This window comes from Odocoileus virginianus, chromosome 20 (assembly GCF_023699985.2).
Source record: "Odocoileus virginianus isolate 20LAN1187 ecotype Illinois chromosome 20, Ovbor_1.2, whole genome shotgun sequence".
Classification (NCBI taxonomy): Eukaryota; Metazoa; Chordata; class Mammalia; order Artiodactyla; family Cervidae; genus Odocoileus; species Odocoileus virginianus.
The window spans coordinates 7452712-7476127 of record NC_069693.1 but is presented as its reverse complement, the minus strand read 5'-3'; the positions used below and the strand labels follow the sequence as shown (position 1 = coordinate 7476127).

At 54.3% G+C, this 23416-nt stretch overlaps 1 protein-coding gene across 3 annotated transcripts; it reads right to left on the bottom strand.

Moving 5' to 3' along the window:
- Positions 1 to 8334: 8334 nt before the first annotated feature.
- Positions 8335 to 19859, bottom strand: MEIS3 (Meis homeobox 3). Of its 3 annotated transcripts, none has more exons than XM_070450643.1 (13): positions 19218 to 19851; positions 17405 to 17580; positions 17038 to 17197; positions 16884 to 16934; positions 15631 to 15681; positions 15301 to 15399; positions 12328 to 12439; positions 11993 to 12141; positions 11001 to 11077; positions 10722 to 10780; positions 10541 to 10624; positions 9885 to 9954; positions 8335 to 8794 (listed from the first exon to the last, which is right to left on the bottom strand). In XM_070450643.1, exons 1-12 carry the CDS (start codon positions 19227 to 19229, stop codon positions 9905 to 9907), a joined length of 1080 nt encoding a protein of 359 aa, XP_070306744.1. In that variant the 5' UTR covers positions 19230 to 19851; the 3' UTR covers positions 8335 to 8794; positions 9885 to 9904. The 3 variants fall into 3 exon arrangements, with proteins under 3 accessions (XP_070306744.1, XP_070306743.1, XP_070306742.1); XM_070450642.1 differs by having other exon boundaries at positions 15301 to 15450; positions 19218 to 19849; XM_070450641.1 differs by having other exon boundaries at positions 15301 to 15681; positions 19218 to 19859.
- Positions 19860 to 23416: the final 3557 nt, after the last annotated feature.

The window sequence follows — 23416 nt, the reverse complement described above, 5'->3', positions numbered from 1 at the left end:
TGGTGGGCTACAGTCCACGGGGTCACAAAGATTTGGACATGACTGAAACGACTTAGCATGCATGCACAGGCACAGATGGTTCAAGGAGAGGAAATTCTGCAATCGGTGATCAAGACTTCTGACAAATGCTCTTATGACCCAGTGCTTGTACTCTTGGGAATGTACCCTAAGGAAATGGCCAGGAGTTTGGGGAAAAGCATAAGGAAGAGGCAAGTGCAAGGCAGGTCCATCAGAGCGCTGCGTAGGACAGAAGGAATCATGGTCATGGTCGTGGGGGAGGGAGGCCTCTGTGTCCACTAACCCAGGGGTCAGACGCACCTGTCAGAACTGGAGTGTGTCTATGTTTGGATGCTTTGTGCAGAAAGCATGTAGGCTCTGCCCCCATTCACAATGGGATTCATCGAACTAACCTCATGCTCAAAGCCTCTTGGGTGGGGCATTCCAGAGGACTTTTCCCCCCTCTTCTTATTACTTTTTCCAGCTTTTCTAAATTTTATATAATGGAGAAAACTTAAAAAAAAAAAAAGAATTTCTTCAAAAAAAGAATATGCAAAGATGTTTGCGATTATGTTATTGGAAGAAAAAAAGACCAGAAACAGCCCAGAACTGGAATAGGAAATAGGTTTTTTACAATAATTCAAATGGCACACCAAACAAAGTGATGTTTCACAGCTTCCAGCAAATTTAATTTAGAAAGAATTTAGAATGACCCAGAGAAATACTCATGATTAGCTACAGAGAAGAATTAAATGAAGAGGACACACGATGACATCCACCCAGTAAAAACCTTTGGGCTCACATAGAAGACTCACAACATGTCCTCTTCTCCCAGGGTCCCCCTACACACACGCACACACACACACTCACAACTGCTTTGGTCAAGGTAAGTGGTGACCTCAGTGGTTAGTCTTTGGTCTTCATCTAGGTCGTCCTCATTTTAATAATAATCAGCAGCCAATGGCTCACTCCTTTTTTCCCCAGGACTAACCTCCTTTTCGGAGAAAGCAATGACACCCCACTCCAGTACTCTTGCCCGGAAAATCCATGGACGGGGGAGCCTGGTAGGCTGCGGTCCATGGGGTTGCTAAGAGTTGGACACGACTGAGCGACTTCACTTTTACTTTTCACTTTCCTGCATTGCAGAAGGAAATGGCAACCCACTCCAGTGTTCTTGCCTGGAGAATCCCAGGGACGGGGGAGCCTGGTGGGCTGCCATCTATGGGGTCGCACAGAGTCGGACACGACTGAAGCGAGTTAGCAGCAGCAGTAGCAGCAACCTCTTTTCCCCACTCCTATTGCCAAAGCAACCATCTTCTCTGGGAGCAAATGCCTTCTGCCATTTCCCCACCTGCCACGAGCCAAGGATTCAGCACTTTGATATCTTCAGGTGCCATGTAGAAATTGGGTGGCACTCACTTCTAAAAAGTCTGGCCCTGGGACTGCCCTGGTGGTGCAGTGGTGAACATGCCACACTCCCAACACAAGGGATCTGGACTCAATCCCTGATTGGGGAACTAGATTGCACATGCTGCAACTAGAGACGGCTGTGCACAGCAAAAAAAGACTGGCCCTATTTCCCCAGATCCTTTCCCCACGTCCCTGCCCTGGCCATCACCCCCGAAACCCACAGGAGAAGCCTTCCTTGTCTCGCCCAGCTTCTGGTGATTTGCTGACGATCTTTGGGATTCCTTGGCTTATATCTACACCACTGCAGTCCTCCATCTTCACATGACTGTCTTTTCCTTCTGGAGTGTCTGTCCTGTCCAAATGTTCCCTTTTAATAAGCAACATTTTTATAAGGAACATATTAACAGTCATGTTGGATTAAGGCCCACCCTCCATGACCTCATCTGAACTTGACCATCTGCTAAGACTCTTTCTAAATGAGGTCACGTTCACAGGTGAGGATTTCAGTATATTTCTTTGGGGGACAGAATTCCACTCATAACACCCCCCGTCCACTTTCCAGGTCGCAGCCTGAGGGGCAAATTGCAAGCCCAATTCTGTCATTTCTCTGCTCTACATTCTTCCAAGACAGTGGAATATTATCAGCCAGGATCCGGAGGAACCTTGAAAATACTATGTTGAGTGAAAGAAGGGAGACACAAAAGACTTCATGTAGTATAATTTCATGTATAATCAAAAGATTCACATTGATTATATTTTACTTAATAAGAAATGTCCAGAACCAGCAAATCCATAGAGTCAGAGAAGGGATTGGTGGTTGACTGAGACTGGGCGTTGGGATGGGGAATTGAAAGTGAGTGCTAAGTGATTCAGAGTTTATTTAGGGAGTGATGAAAATGTTCTAGAATCGACTGTGGTGAGGGAAGCACAACTCTGTGAAGACACCAAAGGCAGTGGACTATACACTTTAAATCGGTGAATTTTAGAGTATGTGAATTATATCTCAATAAAGCCTTCCAGGTGGCGCTAGTGGTAAAGAACACGCCTGCCAATGCAGGAGACATAAGAAACGTGGGTTCGAGCCCTGGGTCGGAGAGATCCCCTGGAAAAGGGCATGGCAGTCCGCTCTGGTATTCTTGCCCGGAGAATCCCATGGACAGAGGAGCCTGGTGGGCTACAGTCCATAGGGTCGCACAGAGTCGGACACTATTGAAGCGACTTAGCAGGCACAAGTCTGTCATTTTTCTGGCTCCCCAGCGCCCTCTGGGGGAAGCCCTGACTCATTGCCTGGTCCTACTTTCTAATGCGTCCGCGCACGACCACCCTACACTGCTGTGGCCACGAAGCTCACAAGAGGCAACAAAGCCGCGCACACAGAGAAATTGCTGTGTACACGGAGGCCCCCAGTTATAAAGACTCGCTTGGCCACAGGATCCCACCCAGACACATTCCCAGACACAACTGTGGACCGTACCAGGTAGCCCCGTGGCCTCCTCCACCATCCCAGTCAGACACCAAGGCGGGCATTCTGCCAGCTGTTGAGAACGTGTATCTCAATTGTGCATTCCAGAATCGAGCGAGTTGTCACACGATGGATTCGGGGACGCCCTGGGCCACGGTGAGGGTCTGAGCAGAATAAAAACTGATCACCTGAAATGCACGGGCCCCCTCTGACTGATGAGCACGGTGACAGTTGAGGTCTTCAGAAATCAGCGTTAGTTCAGATCCCAGTATCTGGCAGTCCCTGAAAGTCTGATTATTTCTTTTCCCCCAGCGTACAGTGACCCTGGTCAAAAGTTGTTAGTCCCTTTGGGGAAAACCGGTAAAAAGACTAACAGTATGAATTTGGGTCAGAGTACTGGGGTCCTTCCTTGAGAGGCTCTGGTCTCCCCTCGTTCAAGGAGTCCTGGATCTGTGACCTGGGGCTTGATGGAGGGGCCGTGATTATCCGGTTTTAGGATTCGGGTTAGATTTTGTTTCACTAGACCTAGACCTCTCCCACGCATACAGACCAAGTAAGAACTTAGTGGACGGGGCATCTATTTTCCCCTTAGGAGCGTCAAAATCAACTACCAGGGCTTCTTCTGATCGCTGTTTGCGGGGCTGTCCCTCGTGGTGACCACGCCCACACGCGACGGCCACGCCCACACGCGGTGGTCACGCCCACGTGGCCTTTGGCTGCTCCGTGCCACGTCTTGGTCCCAGCCGCCCGGATCCGGTGATTCCCCAGGTCATTTAAGTTGCCCAGTTCGGGGGCGGCCACCACGAGGTGTGGTCTGCAGAGAAGAGCTGCGGTGGGGACACAGCCAAGGCGATCGACACAGGCAAGGTGGTCCCCAGTTACAAAGACACACCGTGCCCCACAATCCCACCCAGAGGCTCATAGTCATGGACACACGTTCACACGGAGGCATACAACCTATACCGAGGGACAGCGTGACAGCCACGGCCACCACGCAGCCCTTCGTCAGTGACATACATCCCTTTCAGGAACAGGCTCGGCTGCGGCCGCAGTCCTGGTGGCGGCCACTACACCAGCAGCCACGCACATACACACACCACCACCCGGTCCTACTACCGCCCAGCATACAGGCCACCCCGTAGACCCGTTAGAGTCTCCACCTCCCTGGGCCTGCTCCACTCAGCAACACCCACCCACTGCACGGGCTGCCCCAGAAAGCAGGGTTCAGCTGGTTCCTCACCCCAGGAAGTGGGGGAGGTATTTTTAGTTACAATTAACCTCCCGTCCAATTTCTCTTCTCCCCCCTGGCACATTCAATTGGTTTAATTAGAGAGGATTAAATGAAAGGCATTTCCAGTCGGCGCTGGAGAAGGTGGGGGAGGGGGAGAAAGGAGCTTCCCCTCCCCCACTTGCCAACGTCCCAAGCTGCCCCCTCGCCAGCCAGGCCAGGTCACACCAATGTGAGAGCGTCCCCTGCAGGTGCTCTCAGATATTGGCCCAGCCCTGTCCCCTCCCTTTAATCCTCCAGTGTGTGTGTGTGTGTGTGTGTGTGTGTGTGTGTGTGTGCTGAGATTCGACTTCTCTGACTCTTGGCGATCCTATGGGCCAGGCTCCTATGTCCAGGGATTCTCCAGGCAATACTACTGGAGTGGGTAGCCATTCCCTTCTCCAGGGGATCTTCCCGACCCAGGGATCAAACCCAAGTCTCCCTCATTGCAGGCAGAGTCTTTACTATCTGAGCCACCAGGGAAGCCACTGTAAGTCCTTCTTGCTGTCTAGCTCTCATCCATTTCAGCCCCCGAAAGTTTGGGGAGAGACAAACTCTAATCACAGTCACTAGAACAATATCTGACTCAGAAAGCAGTTTGTGGTAGGCCCTTTAAAAATCATGGACTCTTAGGATTATTATTTTTTTAATAAGAGGCTGTGAAGCAAGTGGTTAGTGCACATGCTTCTGAGCTGCCAGCCTGCGTGGGTTCGAATGGCAACCTCCACTCTCCAACTCTGTGATCTCAGGTGAACGATTTCGCTTCTCTGGGCCTGTTTCCTCATCTGGGAATTGGGGTCAGTGATCACACCTCCTCCTGGGGCTTAGTGTAAGGGTTTACTGGGTTGGTAGATATAAAGCTCCTAGAACAGAGTCTTTGGTTGTTTTAGTCGCTCAGTCATGTCCAATTCTCTGTGACCCCATGAACTGTAGCCCACCAGGTCCTCCGTCCACGGGATTTCCCAGGCAAGAATACTGGAGTGGGTTGCCATTTCCTTCTCCAAGGGATCTTCCCAACCCAGGGATCAAACCCACGTCTCCTGCATTGCAAGCAGTTTCAGGTAAATCACTATATAAAAGAAGCGTTGGCACTCCACATCCCTACCCTGCTCTGCTTCTTAAGACACCATCAACTTCTAACAGACTAAATGATGTGTTCATCATGGGTCTTCCCCACTAGGATGTCCACCCCCGCCCCAGGGCTGGGTCTCTGCCTTTTTCACTGATGAGCAGAGGGTGAGTGCCCAGGATATGCCTGTGGCCAGGAGGAATGAATGATGAGGAAATGCAGCTGAGTCTCAGAACTACAGAATTGCTTTGTCTGCTCTCCACCTGTTTCCCAGGCACCTGCTGGGTGTAAGGTGCTGTCTGATGTCCCAGGTCACTGTAGTAACTGAGAAAAACAAACTCTTGCCTTCTGGAAGGGCTGAGATTCCAGCCAATAAGTGTTAGTCATGCAGTCGTGTCTGACTCTTTGAGATCCCATAGACTGTAGCTGGCCAGGTTCTTCTGTCCATGGGATTCTCCAGGCAAAAATACTGGGGTGGGTTGCCATTCCCTTCTCCAGGGGATCTTCCTGACCCAGGGATTGAACCCAGGTCTCCTGCATTGCAAGCAGATTCTTTACCAGCTGAGCCACCAGGGAAACCCCTAAGGAGATGGGCAAATAGGTGATGGAGAGAGTTCCAGGGAGGGGCTGACAGTGGGCAGGGAAGGAGGTGGTGAGAGAGAGTGGTGAATGGAAGGGGGTCCTTTGCTGTGGCTGTTCGTGTGTCTTTGGAGAGGTGACCTGTGAGCTGCGAGGGTGTCCCAGGCACAGGGAAGAGCCAGGACAGATGCCCCGAGGGGGACAGAGTTGGTCATTTACCACAAACAAGGTCCAGACCTAAGCATCTTAGAATCCACACTGGTGTCTTGGGAACAAACGCAGGACCATCAGACCCCAGAGTCAATAGCAACTGATGTTCAGATGAGGGGGGCTCCCAGGTGGCGCTGGTGGAAGAACCCGCCTGCCAGTGCAAGAGGTATAAGAGATGCAAGTTTGATCCCTGGGTCAGAAAGATCCCCTGGAGCAGGGCATGGCAACCCACTCCAGTATTCTTGCCTGGAGAATCCCATGGACAGGGAGCCTGGCGGGCTATAGTCCATAGCATCGCAAAAGAGTTGGACACGACTGAAGCACGTTTGGATGAGGCACGTTTGACCCATGACCACCTCATCCAGGGCTGAGTGGCTCTCCCTGGAGCTGGGCAGCGAGTGGGCAGAAGACATCTGCTGAGCGAATGAATAAATGAATGAACAAAATCTCCTTTTACAGTCTTAGGAGTTGGGTCTCCCAGGTCATGAAACCAGGCCTGGGAACTCTGCCAGGCCCCTTCACATCAGCCATCTTGGGCCCAACGCAGCCTTGGACAGAGAAGACCTGGGGTCCCGAGCCTCAGTTTCCTTGTTTTCCCAGTGCAGCTTCTTAGGAGATGTGTGTGTTGGGGGGGTGGTGCTTGGAGGAGGCTGTGAGGATCTCCATGCATCGCCAAGCCCGTCTGAGACGTCCGAGTGTGTGTTGCATGTCTGGTAAGTATCAGAGTGGGGATTTGAACCCAGAAATGGTGGGCTGGAGTCTGGATTCGTGACCTCCCTGCTGTCTGGCTGTTTCCAAGGAGAGTTCTGGGCGACTCTGTTTCTGGAACTTTGCCTGGGTCACCAGCGAAGCCACCTGCTTGACTGTGTGTGTGTCAGCCTCCGCCCCAGTCCTGTGGGCACCCCTCCCACAGGTGTGACATGTGAGTCTGGGAGAGTGTAAACACTGGTGCGTGTGAGCACAAGTGTGAACAAACTTGTATGTGTGTGTGAGTGGGAGCTTTGTTGTGTGAGTGTGTGTGTGAAAACCCATATGTAGGTGGCTGATCTGTGGCTGTTCCTTGAGTTCCCCAGCGCACATGTGTGTGTATTTCCACACATCTCTGCATGTTTCTGAATGTACTCAACCTTCCAGGGGGTGGGTGAGCAGGCAGATGCCCCTCCTCCTAGGGAGATAGGTCACCGAAACACAGAAAGAAAGGAGGCAGAGAGCTCAGAGGAGGGGGTCGGGGTGGGGAGATAGAAACTGAAAAAGATGCAGAGAGAGCAAAACAGAGTGAGAGGAACAGAGCTAGAGAGGCACCGCCTTGTCTGTCTTCGCTGGGGAAATAGCTCTGGTATGCCAAGAAGCCCAGCTGGCTCAGCCTGCCCATCAGCAGATGAGTTTCTTCAGTTACAAATAACACCCTCTGCCTTTGGTGAGCATAAACAACCTGCCAGGTGCCATTCTGAGCTCTTCCCTCGGAAAACCTCCATGAACCAGCACAGCCATCCTATCAGGTAGATAACTGCTACCACTCCCGTTTTCCAGATATGGACACTGAGACCCAGCGAGGTGAAGCCACTTGCTCAATGTACCACAGCCATTATGTTGCAGAGGCGGGATTTGAACCCGCAGTGGTCAGCACCGCTCTCAGTGGGCGAGGCTCTTCACCTCCCAGCCTGTTCGTCCCCCACGGGGCAGATGGAGAAAGCCATCTGTGGGCCAGCAGGTGGGAGGTGGGCGCAACAGTCCTTCATCCCTCCTCTAGCCACGTCTCTTTCGATTTGAGTTTGCAGCTCCCCACACACTCCCAGGACGGGGTGGAGTGTGTTTTTCTTCCTTTGAATCTGGGCTGGCCTTCAGATTTCTGGGGGTCAAGGGAAGATAGTGGAGACAAAGATGGACCAGATCTGAGTCAGGGCCTCAAGAGGCCGTGGGCCCCTCTGTTCTTTCTTAGGGCCCAACCAAGCCTGTATTCAAAGTGAACAAACCAAACAGCCTGCTGGTCTATGCCACCATGCAGCCCAGTCACTCCTGTGGTCCCCGCTGCCTACCAGCAGAGCCTCCTTGCTGACCCATGACTGGCCACAGATACACAAGAGAGCCCTGTTGAAGCCTCCAGAACTGCCCAGAGGAGCCTAGTACACTAACCCATAGAAAAACGAGCTAAAAATGAATTGGCCTTTTGAATCATGAAGCTTTGGTGTGGTCCGTTACACAGTGATAGCTAACTGATACATACAGAGGGTCTGCGGAGACAGCAGGGTACAGACTGTCAATTATTGTTATAACTAGTAACTCATGAGCTTCAAACTATGAGAATTTGAATCCTGGAAGAGACCCACAAACTCAGATTGGTGGCTTTTTAAGATTTTATCATTTAAAAAAAAAGAGAGAGAGAGAGAAGATAACAGAAGAGGGAGGTAGGGGGAGAGGGGAAAGAGGGTGGTGGGCTGGGAGGATGACGGGAACCTCCCCAAATGTCAGATCCAAGTGACCTTCCTTCCCTGATGGCCCCAGCCCACCCCCAATCCCTTCTCTGTCCTGGGGGTCAGGGGGTCCCCAGCCACCATCTTCTGTAGACCCAGGTCTGGGATCTCAGCTTGGGTTTTGGGCAGAGGTGAGGGCACAAGTGGGGTGCAGGGCCAGAAGGCCTTGTCTTTGTCCTTGAGAGACCCTCGAGTGGGCGCTCAGGCCCCTCATGTCACAGTAGGGTCCCAGGGAGGTAGGCGTTGAGTTGGGGGGGCCGTAGGAGGTGGGCCAGGTGGTAACCGGAAGCAGGTAAAGCCTGAAGCGGTCACAGTCCAGAGGGTGGGGTCTGTGAAGAGGAGAGGAGAAGCCAAGTCAGGAGGCAGGGAGGGGTCTGGACCTATATCAGGCCTCTGTGCCGTCCCCATCACCCCTAGAGGGAGAGGGACACAGAGAGAGAGAAAGAGGCAGAGAATCGGGACAGACATGGAAGAGGCAGAGAGACAGAGAGGAAAAAATAAAAAGACGAGGAGAAAGTCAAGATAAAGAAAGCGATAAAGACAGGCGAGAGGGATGGGCAGAGCAGGACAGAAGAGAGACATGGAGATAATCAGACATGGAGATGTGGAAAGAGAAAGAGTGAGAGAAACAGAAATGAAGAGAAAGACAAAGGCAAAGGCAAGGGATGGGGAGAGAGAGAAACAAGTGGAGAGAGGTCGCAGGAGAAAAGGCAACTTCCTGGGGCGGCGGGAGGAGATGCTCCCGCCATCACTGCTGTCCCAGATGTCCCCTAGGACCAGGGCCCGCCTGTCCATGGTTGGTCAGGGCAGAGCTGAGATGCCCATGGACCCACCAGGCCCTGCACAAACCTCTCCATCTCTCTTCCTAGGCTCAAGCTTCCAGAGTCCTCCATGTGTCAGCCCTCGTGGGTCTCTACTCTCATCTCCCAGCCTTTCTACGGGCCCTGAGTTCATTACTCACCCATTTGACCCAGTCCTTTTTTATGTGGGGCTTGGGGGGGGGAAGAGGGGTATGGCCCAAAGGACTGTCTCATAGCCTTTGCATATACTGTTCCTTCCTTTCCTGTCTCACTCCTCTTATTCTCCTGGTCTCAGTTCCAAAGTCCCCTCCTCCAGGAAGTCCTCCCTGAACCTCCCAGCCTGGGTGGAATGCTCCCTCCGGGCTCTTCCAGTTCCTAGGTTCCCTCCTTCCAGCCCTGCTTACTGTAGGTCGTTACCGTCTAGGGACAGGCCTGTCTGGGCTGTGAGTTGCCCAGGGGCAGGGCTGGGGTGGTATAGTCACTGCTGTGTCCCCGCACCACCCAGCACAGAGCTGGGTACTCTGCTCTGGGTGGGCTCACTATGGGAGTCTGAAGGTCTTACAAAGGGTTGGCAGTAGCATAACCCCCAACCCAATGTCCCTAGGCCTAGAACACTCACATTTCTCCTGACTTCAGCCTCTATAGATAATGCCACTCTCCTTCTAAGTTCAAACTCATCCCCATTGATCCTGGAAGACAAAAGTGGGGTATTAGTGGGTGTTCACCAGACACTTCCATATGCCCCCCTCCCCCTTCTTTCCTGAAGGGAATCCTCTATCAGGACAAACTGAATCATCATTTAAGAGGGTGGTAGTGGTGGTGGTTTAGTCGCTAAGTCGTATCTGACTTTTGTGACCCTGTGGACTGTAGCCTGCCAGGCTTCTCTGTCTGTGGGATTTTCCAGGCAAGAACACTGGAGTGGGTTGCCATTTCCTTCTCCAGAGGATCTTCCCAACACAGGGATTGAACCCGTGTCTCCTGCTGTGGCAGGTGGATTCTTTACTGCTGAGCCACCAGGGAAGGCCGTTTAAGAGGGTGCTGGTCCTTTAAGCAAAAATGGAACTTTCCACTGGATGGGTGAAGTCTGGAAGAAGCAAACTCCGGGAGGAGGGAGGTAAACACCAGGAGCAGGAAACATGTGTTTGCATCTCCAACTTCCCTCTTGTGCAAATGAAGCATTTCAACACCTGAATCCCAGAAGGAGGGGCATCATCTTGTTTAGGGGCAGGGCCTGGTGCCCTGGGGTGTGGCTTAGTTAAGGGGGTGGGGCCTTACCTGGCGGCCTGACGGTCACGTGTGACTGAGTTTCCGTGTAGCCCGCCATGGGCTGGCCCTCTGGGCTGAAGGCTGCACCCTGCCCTGTTGAGGGATGCAGGCTGAGCCCCAGGATGCCTGGTCCAGGCTTTGGCACTCCCCTAGAAACACGAGGCCCTCTGTCCCCACCTTCTCCCTGTACCTGTGCGGTTGGATTGATCGATCATTGGTTGCACGATGCGACGCCGGGCGTTAATGAACCTGGGAGGAGGTCATCGAAATGGAGGAGGGTGCAAAGAATGAGTAGAAGAGAGGCCGAAACGAACACAGAGACAGACAGCGAGTGGACTGGAGAAGACAGATCCTGGGGCCGCCCTTAGAAGAGAGGCTCCGAGGGGCTGCTCCTTCAGCACCGCGGACAGCGCCCGGCCGCCCACCCCGGGCGGGCCCACGGACCGCCCAAGCCTCCGGTGTCACTCACCAGTTGTTGACTTGCAGGATGGTGAGCCCCGTGTCCTGCGCCAGCTGCTTCTTCTGCTCCTCTGAGGGGTACGGGTGCTGTAGACAGCAGCGAGAGTTACCCTGCTTGCCTGGCTGCCCTTTGATCCTCAAGGTCTGGCTGCCCAGGTTCCCCAGGGGGATTGGCAAGCCCAGGCTGGGGCAGGGCTGGGAGAGCCATCTTGTCTAGGCTTCTATGCTCCCCGGAGCCCAACGGAGGGAGGCAGAGCCAAGCTTTGGGCAATTACCCTGGCATCCCCGCCCCACCTCTTCCAGCAATTAGAGGCTAATTGGCCAACTCTCATTAGGGACGTGGAGCAGGGGTCGGGGTGGGACTCCACCACCCTGGGGAAAGGAGGCAAGGTCCAGCACCAGCCCTTGATGAGTCCATTAGGTCCTTGTGTCTGTCTCTCCCCGTCCCAGTCTCTATCTTTCCCTGTGTCTGTCTGGCTGCCTGGCCCTCCCTCTCTGTGACTCAATCTCCCCTTGTGTCTCTCTTGCTCTGATTCAGTGCTCCCTAAATCTCCCTGTCCCAATCTTCATTTCAGCCTCTCCTTGTCTATCTTCCTGTCTCTATTTTACCATCCCTCTTCGTGAGGCAGAGGGGTGCAGTGATTACGGCCAAACTGCCAGCATTTGAACCCACTTCGGGCTGTGAGACCTCAGTCTCCTCATCTGCAAAATGGAGCTAATAACATCCCTGCCCTCAGAGGGGTATGTTTAGCTAGATGGTGGATGATTGACAGGTGGGTGAATGGGCGGGTGGGTTGGAGGGGAGGACTGAATGAGTCAGGAGTCCTTAGTGGTACCCGGCACACAGGTGGCATCCACAGATGTTTGCTCTTGTCAATTTCCATCTGCTTGAGAGTCTCCCTCAATGTCCCCCTGCCTTAGCCTCCCATCTCCAGGTCTCAGTCCCATCCTGGCCCATTTCTCTGTCTGCCCACCCCATGCCCCGGGCCCCAGGGCTCTCACCGAGAGGTGCTGGAACAACCAGGCTCTCATGATGTTGGTGGCCACCTTGGGGAAGATCCCTCTCTTCTTGTTCCGCCGCCGCTCCTGGTCCAGCTCCTCGTCCTCTCCCCCAGAGCTGGGAGAGGCCACGCTGGTGTCCAGTCCATCTCCTGAGTGGGGAGAGGGGTGCTGTGCTTGTGGACAGGAAGGTTGGGGGCCAGAGGGACCCAGAACCCCCCTCCGAGGCACCACTCCACACCCCAGTGATCCTTGCCCCTCTGGAAGTCCTACCTGCTGTCTAACTTCAGTCTTCAGCCTGACTCCCACCTTTCCCCTCTGCTTCTCCAGTTTCTCACCTTGGTCACTGGAGTTGTCCCCACTCTGGGAGGCCAGGCCCCCGCTGGATGGACCTGGGGTCCCCAAATGTACAGACCCGCTGTCTTCATGGTCTCTAATCCATGTTGTATTCTGGAAAATAGGAGCTGGAAGTCAGTGTCAAAGCTTGGGATGTAATATACTACAGTGACTAAGACCACGGATTCTGGAGCTAGGACTCCTGAGTGTGAAGACTGTCTCTCTCTTTGCTGGCTGTGCGACCTTGGGCAAGTCACTTCAACTCTCTGTGCCTCAACTGGAAAAACGGAGAGCAATAACTGTCCAACCCACCCCCTCCCAGAGTGTGGTAAGGATTCAATGAGTTAATTTACATAAAGGCACATAGCAACCGTTTAATAAAGATGAGCTTGTACAGATCTCCCACACCTTATCTGAAATCCTTGGAAACCATCACTGTTGCAAAATTCAAAACTTTTCACATCGTTCAGCAGTAAAACCAGTGCACATGCCGTGTATTTCCTAACACCCACAGCAAGGTATGGGCATAACCTCGTCATCAAACTCATTAACATTTCTGCAGCAAAATGGATGAATACTTAACTAAGTGGAATAAATAAAGGCTATAAATAGCCTCTCATTAGTTCAGGTCAGATTTTGCTGCCAAATGAGTTTGCACTAAACTTACGGGGGAAAAAAAAAACACCAGCTTTCAGTTTTCAGAGATTTGGGAGGCTCCAAATTACAGATCAGAGAGTCCAGGGTCATATTTTCTTTATCCAAACTCCTACACATTTTGAGGAATTTGACGATGCATTGAATTCACCTCTGTCCCAGCTTTGTGTCCCAGGAGGCCTCCCGACTGGCATAGATACATCAAGAAGCATCAAGACTTTGTCATTCAATTGTTGGGCAGCAGATTGGGTGAAAATGGGGATGGAAACAGCCATAGGCTGTTGTTGAGCCCCAGGGTGACCCCCTTCCCCTGTTGAATGTCCTAGACCCTACCCACTGCTTTGTAATCAGTCCCCCAGCCCTGCAAATAACCCAGAATGGATGTATCATCTGTGTTCTGCCAGGGCTCAGCCTGAAACACTTGGTAGCTTAGAGAAGTTTCCTCTGGGCTCAGAACATCTGTGCGGAATTTAGAGTTTGTGGGCCTTGGGGATGGGTTGTGCGCAGACTGTAGGATCATTAGGTCTGAAGGCTTTTGAGCACTGTTGGAACTGTCACCCTCCCCTTCTGGTGCTGGATCCATTCGGATGCTGTGGGTGTATGCGTGTTAAGTCACTTCAGTCGTGTCTGACTCTTTGTGACTCTATGGACTGCAGTCCACCAGGCTCATCTGTCTATGGGATTCTCCAGGCAAGAATACTGGTGTGGGTTGCCATACCCTCCTCCAGGGGATCTTCCCGACCCAGGAATTGAATCCGCATCTCTTATATCTCCTGCATGGGCAGGCGGGTTCTTTACCACCAGCACCATCAGTACACCTGATGCTGTCCTGACTCTGCCATGCGGCAGGTAAGTGTGAACATGCTTATGTCCCTGCCCATCATGGCAAGGGCGTCCCTGGAGAGGAGGCATCTGTGATGTGGTTGTCACCCGGGCGGAGCTGAGACACGCAGCGGTGTTTGAGCATGGTTGTGTCACTCTCGGAACTGGCCAAGTGGCTGTATCTGACAAGGGCAAGGCTACGTTTAGTTTTCTAAGCTTGTGGCTTCAGTTCTAAGGGTCGGGAGTGTGTGTGGTTATCCTGATTCCTGCATGAGCTGCCAGGCGACTCCATGATTCTCTGTGTGTGGAGGGAGGTGTCATGGCCATGGGAGCATGTTGGTGGCTGAGTGAAGATATGGAATATGACTGTGCCTCCGAAGGAGTTGCAACAGACCAGCACACGCACAGGGTGTGCCACCGAGAGGGTGCATATTATGGGTTGTTGAGTTTCCCTTGTGGCTCAGCTGGTAAAGACTCCACCTGCAATGCAGGAGACATAAGAGACGTGGGCTCGATCCCTGGGTCGAGAAGAGCCCCTGGAGAAGGGAAAGGCTACCCACTCCAGTATTGTTGCCTGGAGAATCCCATGGACAGAGGAGCCTGGTGGGCTACAGTCCACAGGGTCACAAAGAGTCAGACACAACTGAAGTGACTTAGCACACGCACTCATGGGCAGAGGCTCACCTGTGACTTCTGCCTGCGCATGCTCAAGTCCGTAGATTTGTGGTGTGGCTGTGCGCCTGTATCTGGGGGCGGGTGTCGTGCTGTATAATTGTTGAGTGTGTTGACAGTGTGACTGCCTTGTGGGCGTGGGCCTCCTTGGGATCTGCATGGCTGTTGTGTGATTGTTACCTGGGTGCTCAAGTCTATGAAACTGTCGTCTGATGACATCTGAGACTGCGTGGATCTGGAGCCACATGGTGTGTGCCCACACCAGCTGGAGTCCAACTGTTAGGGGATTGGGGTGACATGTGTGCGCATGTGTGCAGGCACTGGGGTTGATCTGGGTCTAAGTGTGACTGCAGCTGAGTTTGTGTGGCAGGATCTGGGGCCATTGGGGTGGCTGTTGTGTGTCTGGGGTCTGTGCACTGCACACACATACACACACACACACACACACACACACTCTAGAATGGCAGTATCTTGGTCAGGCTGTAAGATCTATGACCCTGTCATGCTGCTGGGCTATGTGTGTTTAAGAATGCAGTGCATGTTATCACCTGGCTGTGAGTGTACTCATTTGTGTGGCTGTGTGTGAACCTGTGTGGGTGTAGCCCAGTTCACGGGGGGTATCTGCAGCTGTTGGGGGGTATGTGCGTGCTTCTGTCCAGCTGTCCCACAGTCTGTACAGCTGTGGCATAGTGGGTGCATGTTCCAGGGTCAGGCTGTGACAGGCTGTGCCTGCCTGAGGCTGTGTCATGGTGTGCATGACCCACCCCCAGCTCTCTGAGCATGACTTTGGTGGCAGGGCGGTGCCTGCTGCCCCATGCCGAGCCCACCTGGTCTGGGAGGCTGGGGCAGGAGGCCGGGTAATCGTCGAGGTCCTCTCTGCAGCTGCTGTCCCGATCCTCGATGACCAGGTCGATGGGCATCTTCCCCTTGAGGCAGGTGATGTAGCGGTGACAGAAGTTGTCGCACAGGTCGTGGACCTGAAGGGGCACCGGGGTACTGGGGGGGCCACCCAGGGGCCAGGGCTGGGGTGCACAGGGGTGGGGGTGGCCTTCTGCTCCAACTCTGGTAGGGAGAGAGCCTGAAGGAGGGGCAGAGGGGGCAAGAAGGGGAGGGATGGGAGGCAAGGGAGGGCATGCAGGGGAGTGAGAAGCACTTACCTTCTCCAGCTCCAGTAGGTGGAAGCGGAGCACTTGAATGGCCTGTATCATCTGAAAACAGACAGAGGAGTGGGGAGAGGCAGGGAAGGAGGAAGGGAGACAGAAGGAGGAAGAGGAGGAGGTGAAAAAAAAGGAGCAGGAGAAGGCCAGGAGGAGGAGGAGGAGGAACAGAGACAGAGAAACAGAAACAGTGCATTGGATGACAGAGAGAGAGGACAAAGAGAGCAAGAGGCAGAGAGAAATTGACAACAGAGAGAGACCCAGGATTAGGGGACGAGGCAGTGTGAGATTGAGATCGGAAATAAAGAAAGAGAAGCAAGAGGTGCAAGAGACAGAAGAGGACTCATCGCAAGAGGGGTGAGCTAAGGTCAGCGCTAATAATAACACCCCATCCTTTGCCAGCTTGGCCTCTGATCTGGGTCCCACCCTTCACCTGAAAACTACATTTCCCAGAGTCCTTTGCCAAAGGGTTCAGCCAATAGGAAGCCCTGGTGGGAGCTAGACCAGGAAAGGAAGAGACAAGCTGGGGTATTTATCCCTCTATCTACCTCTCCCCTCCTCTCTTCTCTTTCTCTCCCTTGTCTCTCCTCTCCTCTCCTCTCTCCTTTGCAGCCAAGTGGTTTCATTTATTTGGGTGTGGACTCTGTTCTGCTGATAGAACTAGCTAACACTTAATGAGTCCCCAGTCTGTGCCAGGCATTGACTCAGTATATACCCAGAATGGGGCTTCCCAGGCAGCGCTAGTGGTAAAGAACCCTCCTGCCAATGCAGGAGATGTAAGAGATGTGGGTTCGCTCTCTGGGTCAGGAAAATCCCCTGGAGGAGGAAATCCTACCCACTCCAGTATTCTTGTCTGGAGAATTCCATGGACAGAGGAACCTGGCGAACTCCAGTCCATAAGGTCTCAAAGAGTCGGACACGACTGAAGTGACTTAACACGCACATACAATAGCCTTACACGATAGAAATTATTACTAGCTACACTTTACAGGTGAGGAAAAAGGAGGTAGACCCGCTTGCCCTGGATCTTAGAACTAGTAAATATAGTTGGGATTTGAACTCAGGCCATCGAGTCCCTGTTCACAAACTCTAAGCTATACTACACTGCACTGCAAATGGGCAAAAATTATCACTATTTGAGGACGTGGGTCAGGTGGTCTCCTCTCTGCTCCCACAATCAACCCCAGGGCTATGGAGGGTGGAAGAGGAGACCCCCTTGGAGAAGGGGGTGTTGTGGAGGGCCCAGGTCTCACCAGATTGTCCAGCTCTGGGTTGGAGGAGAAGAGGGGCCTCTCGGAGCGGACCTGGGAGAAAGAGAGAGGCAGGGGAGGGCACATCCCGTCTCCTGCCCACGCCCCCCGCCACTTCACTGGCTCTCCTGGGACACCGCTGATGGTGGGCGCCCACCTGCTTGGCAAAGGCTGCAATGTCTTCATTGAAGGAATCAGAGGAGCAGACGTCACCGCCCGGGGGTGTGCCCAGCCCAGTCCCAGCCCCATCACGGGGAGAACACGTGGCCAATTCACATTTCTCAAAGACCAGGGCCAGCAGCGGGAAGAGCGGGTGGCTGGGGGAAGCAGGAGGAGAGGGGTTCTTGAGGGGTGGGCGGGGGGTGGGGTGAGGCAGGGAAGTATGGTGCAACCGGGAGGTGGACAGGAGACCCAGAGGAGAGAGGTGGAGAGACAGGCGCAGGAGAGAAACATATCCAGAAAGACAAAGAAATGGGGTGGGGCGGGGGGCACATCCCAAGAGCCCTCAGCCTTGTCCCACTCACCCATAGATCTCATCTTTCTCCCTCCTCAGGCCGTCACTGTCCAAACCTGGGGGCTGGGGAGGCCGGTGGGGGCCATAGGGCCCGGGGGCTCTTGGTGCCGAGGACACCGCCTCTGAGAAGCCAGCCAGGGCTGCGGTGCTGTCCACGATGCCGGGGTAGTGGGGCAGCTCATCATACTGGGGGGGAGGTGAGAGGGGAAGCCCCAGGGAGGTGTTGACACAACAAGAAACCTCCCTACCCTCTCACCCAGGAGATGCCCCCGCCCTGTCCAGCCACCTGCCCTCCTGTCTGCATAGAGCTGTCTGGGTGGGACTGAAGGCCCCATTCTCAAGCTTTCGCTTGGACCCATGGGCTGTGAAAAATGTCCCATCAGAGATTCCTGATGTATGGGCAGGAGGGTCTAAGAGAGAGAGACTGACCCAAGTCTCAGATCTGAGGGTCGGGGGATCAGATTGGCTGGTTGCTAACTGTCAGCTTCTCCCAGAGTGAGGAGGGGAGAGATATTCAGAGAGAAGGGGAGAGAAGAGAGAGACTGGGAGTGAAATGAAAGAGAGAGTGAAAGCTTAGAGAGAGGGAGAGAGACAGAGAGAGAAATGTTGGGAGAGGCAAAAAAAAAAAAAGGCAAAGAGAAAAGAGATAAGGAGAGATGCAGAGACAGAGGAAAGAGTAGGGAGGGAGAGAGACACAGAGAGAAGATGCAGGAGAAACAGGGAAAGGGAGGTGGGCACTGAGAGGCAGAGGAGGGGAGAGAGAGGAGCAGGAGGGAGAGATTGATTTTTGCTCACGGACACTGCCTATCAAAGCAGTGCATTGTTTGTACACAAATGTACGCATACAGTCTCTCCGACTTCAATTTCATTTCACAGACCAATATGCACGTCTGAGTGCATCTTAACAACTTGTCACACTCCACTCCCCATGTGAACCCACCACACACACACACACACACACACACACACACACAGCCAAAAGCCAGGCTCAGGAATGAATGAATGAATGAATGAATGAAGGCATCAGACATTTAGCACCATGCCTGGCACACATTCAATACACACTTGTTGAAACCGAGTATAACCTGGCACAACCACACAAACCCACTTGTGCTGACCACCCCAACGAGAAGGCAAGCTTGAGGTTTCTCTCGCCTATCATCACAGGAGCAAACGCACCCAGGAAGCCAGGGAAACCTGAAGGTCCCTCCCTTTCCTTTGAGGGAGAAACAGGTTCAAAGAGGCGGAGGGCCTGGAGAGGGGGGGAGTTCCAGCGTTCCTGCCATCGCGGAGGGCTCTGAGTGTGTGTCTCTGCCCTTTTCTCCTAACTTCTCCTGAGTCCTGAAGTTGAATCCAACTGCACCCCACTGCTCATCGGCGCACATCTTAGCACGTCCCGGAATCCTGTGGTGTTCCTGCTCCCCCCACCCCCCACCTCCACCTCCAAACGTGCGTGCTCACCTCTCGGCTGACTTCTCATTCCCCAGGACCAGGAGAGAGAGAATCCCTTGGCCCTGCCTGGCCAGACCCACCTCCCCAGCCCTGTCCCCACCCCTAACCCTCAGGGAGGACTTGGAACAAAAGTAGACCTGGGAGAAGGATGGGGGAGGGCAGAAAGAGAAAGGGCCTGGGATGGAGGGGGAGACCGGGGCAGCGAAGGGGAGACTGAGGGGCAGGGAGAGGGGAGGAGAGAAAGAGACGGCGGAGGGAGCGCGATGGGCTGAAGGGGGTCACAGCTCCCCAGGGAGGCGATGGAAGGATGGGAAGGGGGTTGGGGGTGCGACGACCGACCGGGGCGCAAGATCGCCCGCCCTCACACCTACCCTCCGGGCCATGGGCTGATGCCGGCGGCAGCTCCCGGGTCCCTCCAGGGCCTGGCCGGCGGGGAGGGCGCAGCCGGGGGCAGTGGCCCCAGATGGCCCGCGGTGCCGACGCCAGGGGGTGGGGCAGGAGGCTGGGTGCCCGGCCCCCCCACCCCCACCGCTGTCAGCGGCAGGCGCCCGGCAGTGCGGAGGCTCCGAGCATGGACCCCCAGCCTCCTGACCCCGCGGGGGTCACGGCGAGGAAAGGGGCGAGCAGGCGAGGAAGGGCCGCCCGAGGCCCCCTCCCTGGGGCCCCCAGCCCCTCCCCCGGGTCCTGGGAGGAGGGAACCAGCCCCAGACCCGGGGACCGCGAGGCGGGGGACAGAGGGGCGCGGGGGGGTCGGGCCCGGGGCGGCGGGGGGCGCGCGGCGGCTCCCAGCGCGGTGCGGGGTCCCGGCGTTGGCGGGCCGGAGAGATGCTGGCGGCTCCGTCTCGCTCTCTCCCCCTCTCCCGGTCTCTCCCTCTCTCTGTGGTCACATCCGGAAGTTCCACAGCGGAGATGCTTAACCCGCTGTCCGCCGGCTGCTCGGCCGCGGGCCGGGCGGCGCGGGGCGGGGCGGGGGCGTCCGGGGCCCTCTCCCCTCCCCTCCCCTCCCCCTCCGCGCTCCCCGAGGCTGCGGCCGCTTTCAGGGGCGGATTTTTGTTTGGGAGGCTCTGCGCGTCTGGTCCGCCCGGGTCCCCACCCCTCCGGCCTCACTCTCTGCGCGTCTCCCCCTCTCCCCCCACCGCGCTCGGGTCTTCTCCGCCTTCTCCCCCTCCCGGCCGCCCCAGGTCCTTGTCGGTCTCTCTCTCTCTCTCCCCCTTTCCACCCTTCCCCGGCTCGCTCTCTCCATCTCCCTGCTTCACTGTTTTCCTCTAGATCTTCAAGTCTGTCTGTCTCCCCTCACCTTTTTTCCCCTCTTTTTCTGTTTTTCCTCTTTGTGTCTCTGTCTCTCGCTGTGTCTCTCCCTTTCTCTCTCCCATCTCTGCCCCCCCACATCTGTGCCTCTCTCCTGACCCCCAGATTCCCAGAGGCCCTCTGATCAGCCCTTCTTGCGCCTCACCTTTGCTTGCTCTTTCTCCCTGTCTGTCTGTCTCTTACTGTGAGACAGATCAGAGGAGAACCTGAGGCTGGAAGTCACCAAACCCCTTTTTCTACTTTCTCTTCTTTCTCCAGACCACCCCTCCCCACTCTCCAACTTCCCACCTCAGGGAGACAGGGACATCCCTGAAGTCATCTGTGTGTGTGTGTGTGTGTGTGTGTGTGTGTGTGTGTCCTTCGCTGTGTCTGTCTGTGTGCCCGATTGTTGGTTCATGCCTGTTGTGGGTGTGTTGTTTCTGTGTATGAATATGGTGAGTTTGGGTTGTTTAAGTGTTTGTGCCTAGAAACCTCACTCTGTCCCTCTGCCCACTTTTGACCTCTGCCTTTTGCAAGTTTCTTAGCCTGTATCCTCCTCAGCGGTTCTCAGAAGTTTGTGATGGAATCTCCAAAACTGAAGGTTAAGATGTGGTTGGTTGCACATCCACTGGAGATCAAAGGATTCCCAGAGGAGCCTGGAACCCAGGCAGCCTTTGAAACTGGTATTCTAGTGAAATAAAGAAGGTGTCTGCAACAGAAGTTTATTGAGCACCTACTGTGTGCTGGGTGATGTTCTGGAGATGTCACAGGGAGCAAAAGACAACCTTTCCTGGCCTCCAGGTGCTCACATGCTACTGGGGATGGTGTGAGGGAGAAAAAAGAGTCAGGTAAATAAATGTGTAAGTATAAAATCACACTTGGAGGTGATAAGTGCCCTGAGATGAAGCAGAATAAAGACAGGGAGATGACAAAAGCTGGATAGGCAAGTTCTCAGGGGAGGTGTCATCTGAGCAGAAACCTGAAGAAGGGGATGGAGGAAGCTATGCAGGTGTTTGCCTATCGTGCCAGGCAGAGGAATGGCAGGTGCAAAGGACCTGGGACAGGAATGTTTTTGAGGCCAGCAGGAGGGGGCATGGAATTGGGGGGAGGGAGAGCAAGACCCCTGGGATTCATTCTCTCATTGGCTTTTTCTACAGTAGGGTCTTTGGAAAACAAAGAAACAAAAAGATGGCATGTGCTTTGTTTGTTAATTTTTAAAATTTATTTATTTTTGCCTGTGCTGGGTCTTCATTGCCGTGTGCAGGCTTCTCATTACAGTGACTTCTCTTGCTGTGGACTGTGGGCCCAGTAGTTACAGCACACTGGCTCAGTAGTTGGGGCTCATGGGCTTGGGTGCTCCACAACATGTGGAATCTTCCTGGACCAGGGATTGAACTGCACTGGTAGGCAGATTCTTTACCACTAGACCACCGGGGAAGTCCTCACATGTGTTTCTTCTTAATTTTTAAAAATTCATTTTATTGTTGGCTGTACTGAGTCTTCACTGCTGCGTGCAGGCTTTCTCTAGTTGCAGCGAGCAGGGCTGACTTTCCAGTTGTGCTGCTTGGGCTTCTGACCGCAGTGGCCTCTCTAGTTGCGTAGTACGAGCTCCAGAGCACAGGCTCAATAGTTGTGGTGCGTGGACTTAGTTGCTCCTTGGCATGTAGGATCTTCCCAGACCAGGGATCGAACCAGCATCCCCTGCATTGCAAGGCGGATTCTTAACCCCTGAACCACTAGGGAAGCCCTTCAGTAGGATCTTTATCCTCTGGTGACCTCAGATTCTCAAGGGGATGTGTAAGTGTGTATCAGGAGGCCTGTGAACTCCCTCAAGTCTTCCTGGCCAAGTATGGACCTGGTGCCTACGTGATTTTACAGGAAGAAGGCTCATAGTTTTCAACCTATGCTCAAAAAGGATGCTTGACCCCCAACAGCTAGAAACCATCACCCCAGAGGAAGAACTCTAAAAAGAAATGAGGCAGAGATCCAGAGAGAAGGGGACAGAAGTTGGAGGAGACGAAGACCCAGGGAAAGGAGGGACAGAGGTGGGCAGATTGAGTCTCAGAGAGAGAGGAGGAGGCTGAGAGGGCTGGCTGGAGACCATGCCCCCACCCCTGCTGGGCTCTCTAAGGATATTTTTATGACCCTCATAAACAGCTCCATCTCTGCCACACCCTGCTGCTCCCTCCTCTTGTGGAAATTAAACAAAACCACCCAGGCCCCGGGGAAGGGGGCGAGACCGCTGGAGTTACAGCAAGAAGGACTGAGGTTAGGACAGCAGCGGCACCTCTCAGAGAGGGAGGGCGTGTTGGAGGGCTGTGGGGGAGGGCCAGGGTGACGGCGCCGGTCCCCGCGACCTCAGGAAGGTCCCTTCTCATCCTATGAGAATGAGGGCTCAGCTTCACATCCACTCGACCCACCCCCTTGCCTCTGTCTCATCCAGGAGGACTGTCCCTGTCTTTCTCTGTGTCCCTGACTCTTGTCCTGTGACCCCCCCTCCTCGGCACATCATCAGCCTGCCTCCCTGGCCATCTCTGGGTCTCCTCCAAGGATCTGGGGTCGAGACCCACCTCAGATCAGCTCTTCCCTTTTGAAGCCTCAATTTCCCCCGTCAGCTGAATGAGACAGGGGCCCGAGGGGGCGGGGAGTGAGTGATGGCGAAATGGTTAAACTGGAAGGTCCCGGGAAGCTGGGACTCCGAGCAGCCTTGACTGAGTCTGGGGTCCTCATCCCAATGGATGCTCCCCCTGAAACTCTCCCAGCCACTGTTCCTCAGGTGACACTGGCCCTTTAAGGAAGGCAGAGGGGTAGAGAAGAGCCTTTAATCACTGCCACACGCACCCCGCCCCCCAGATAGGGGTTTTGGAGCAGAAAATTAATTTAAATCACTTTTTAATTAAAGATGCAAAGCTCTTCTGGGTGCACCCCCCTCTCCCCTCCCCCTACTGCCCTCAGTTGACGCTTAGGGTGGGGGAGTCAGGGATCTAGGCCCCTCAGCTTCGCTTTGGGTCTGGAGGGGCATACTGAGGTCCCCAGGCCCAAGCTGATCCTGAAGACATGAAGGGACTCCCGATCTGACTGTGATGGGGGTCAGGGGTGGGGGGAGTGGATGGAAGGAAGGAAGCAGTTGTATCTTAACTGGGTGGGGGTCTGGGTTGAGGCCAATTTGGGGGGCTGGGGGGCTCAGGGCGAGGTGAAAACAGAGCAGCAGAAAGAGAGGAAGAAGAAAAGGGGGTCAGATCGAGTCCCAGAGCGATGTGGAGAGAGGAGAGAGGAGGCGGAG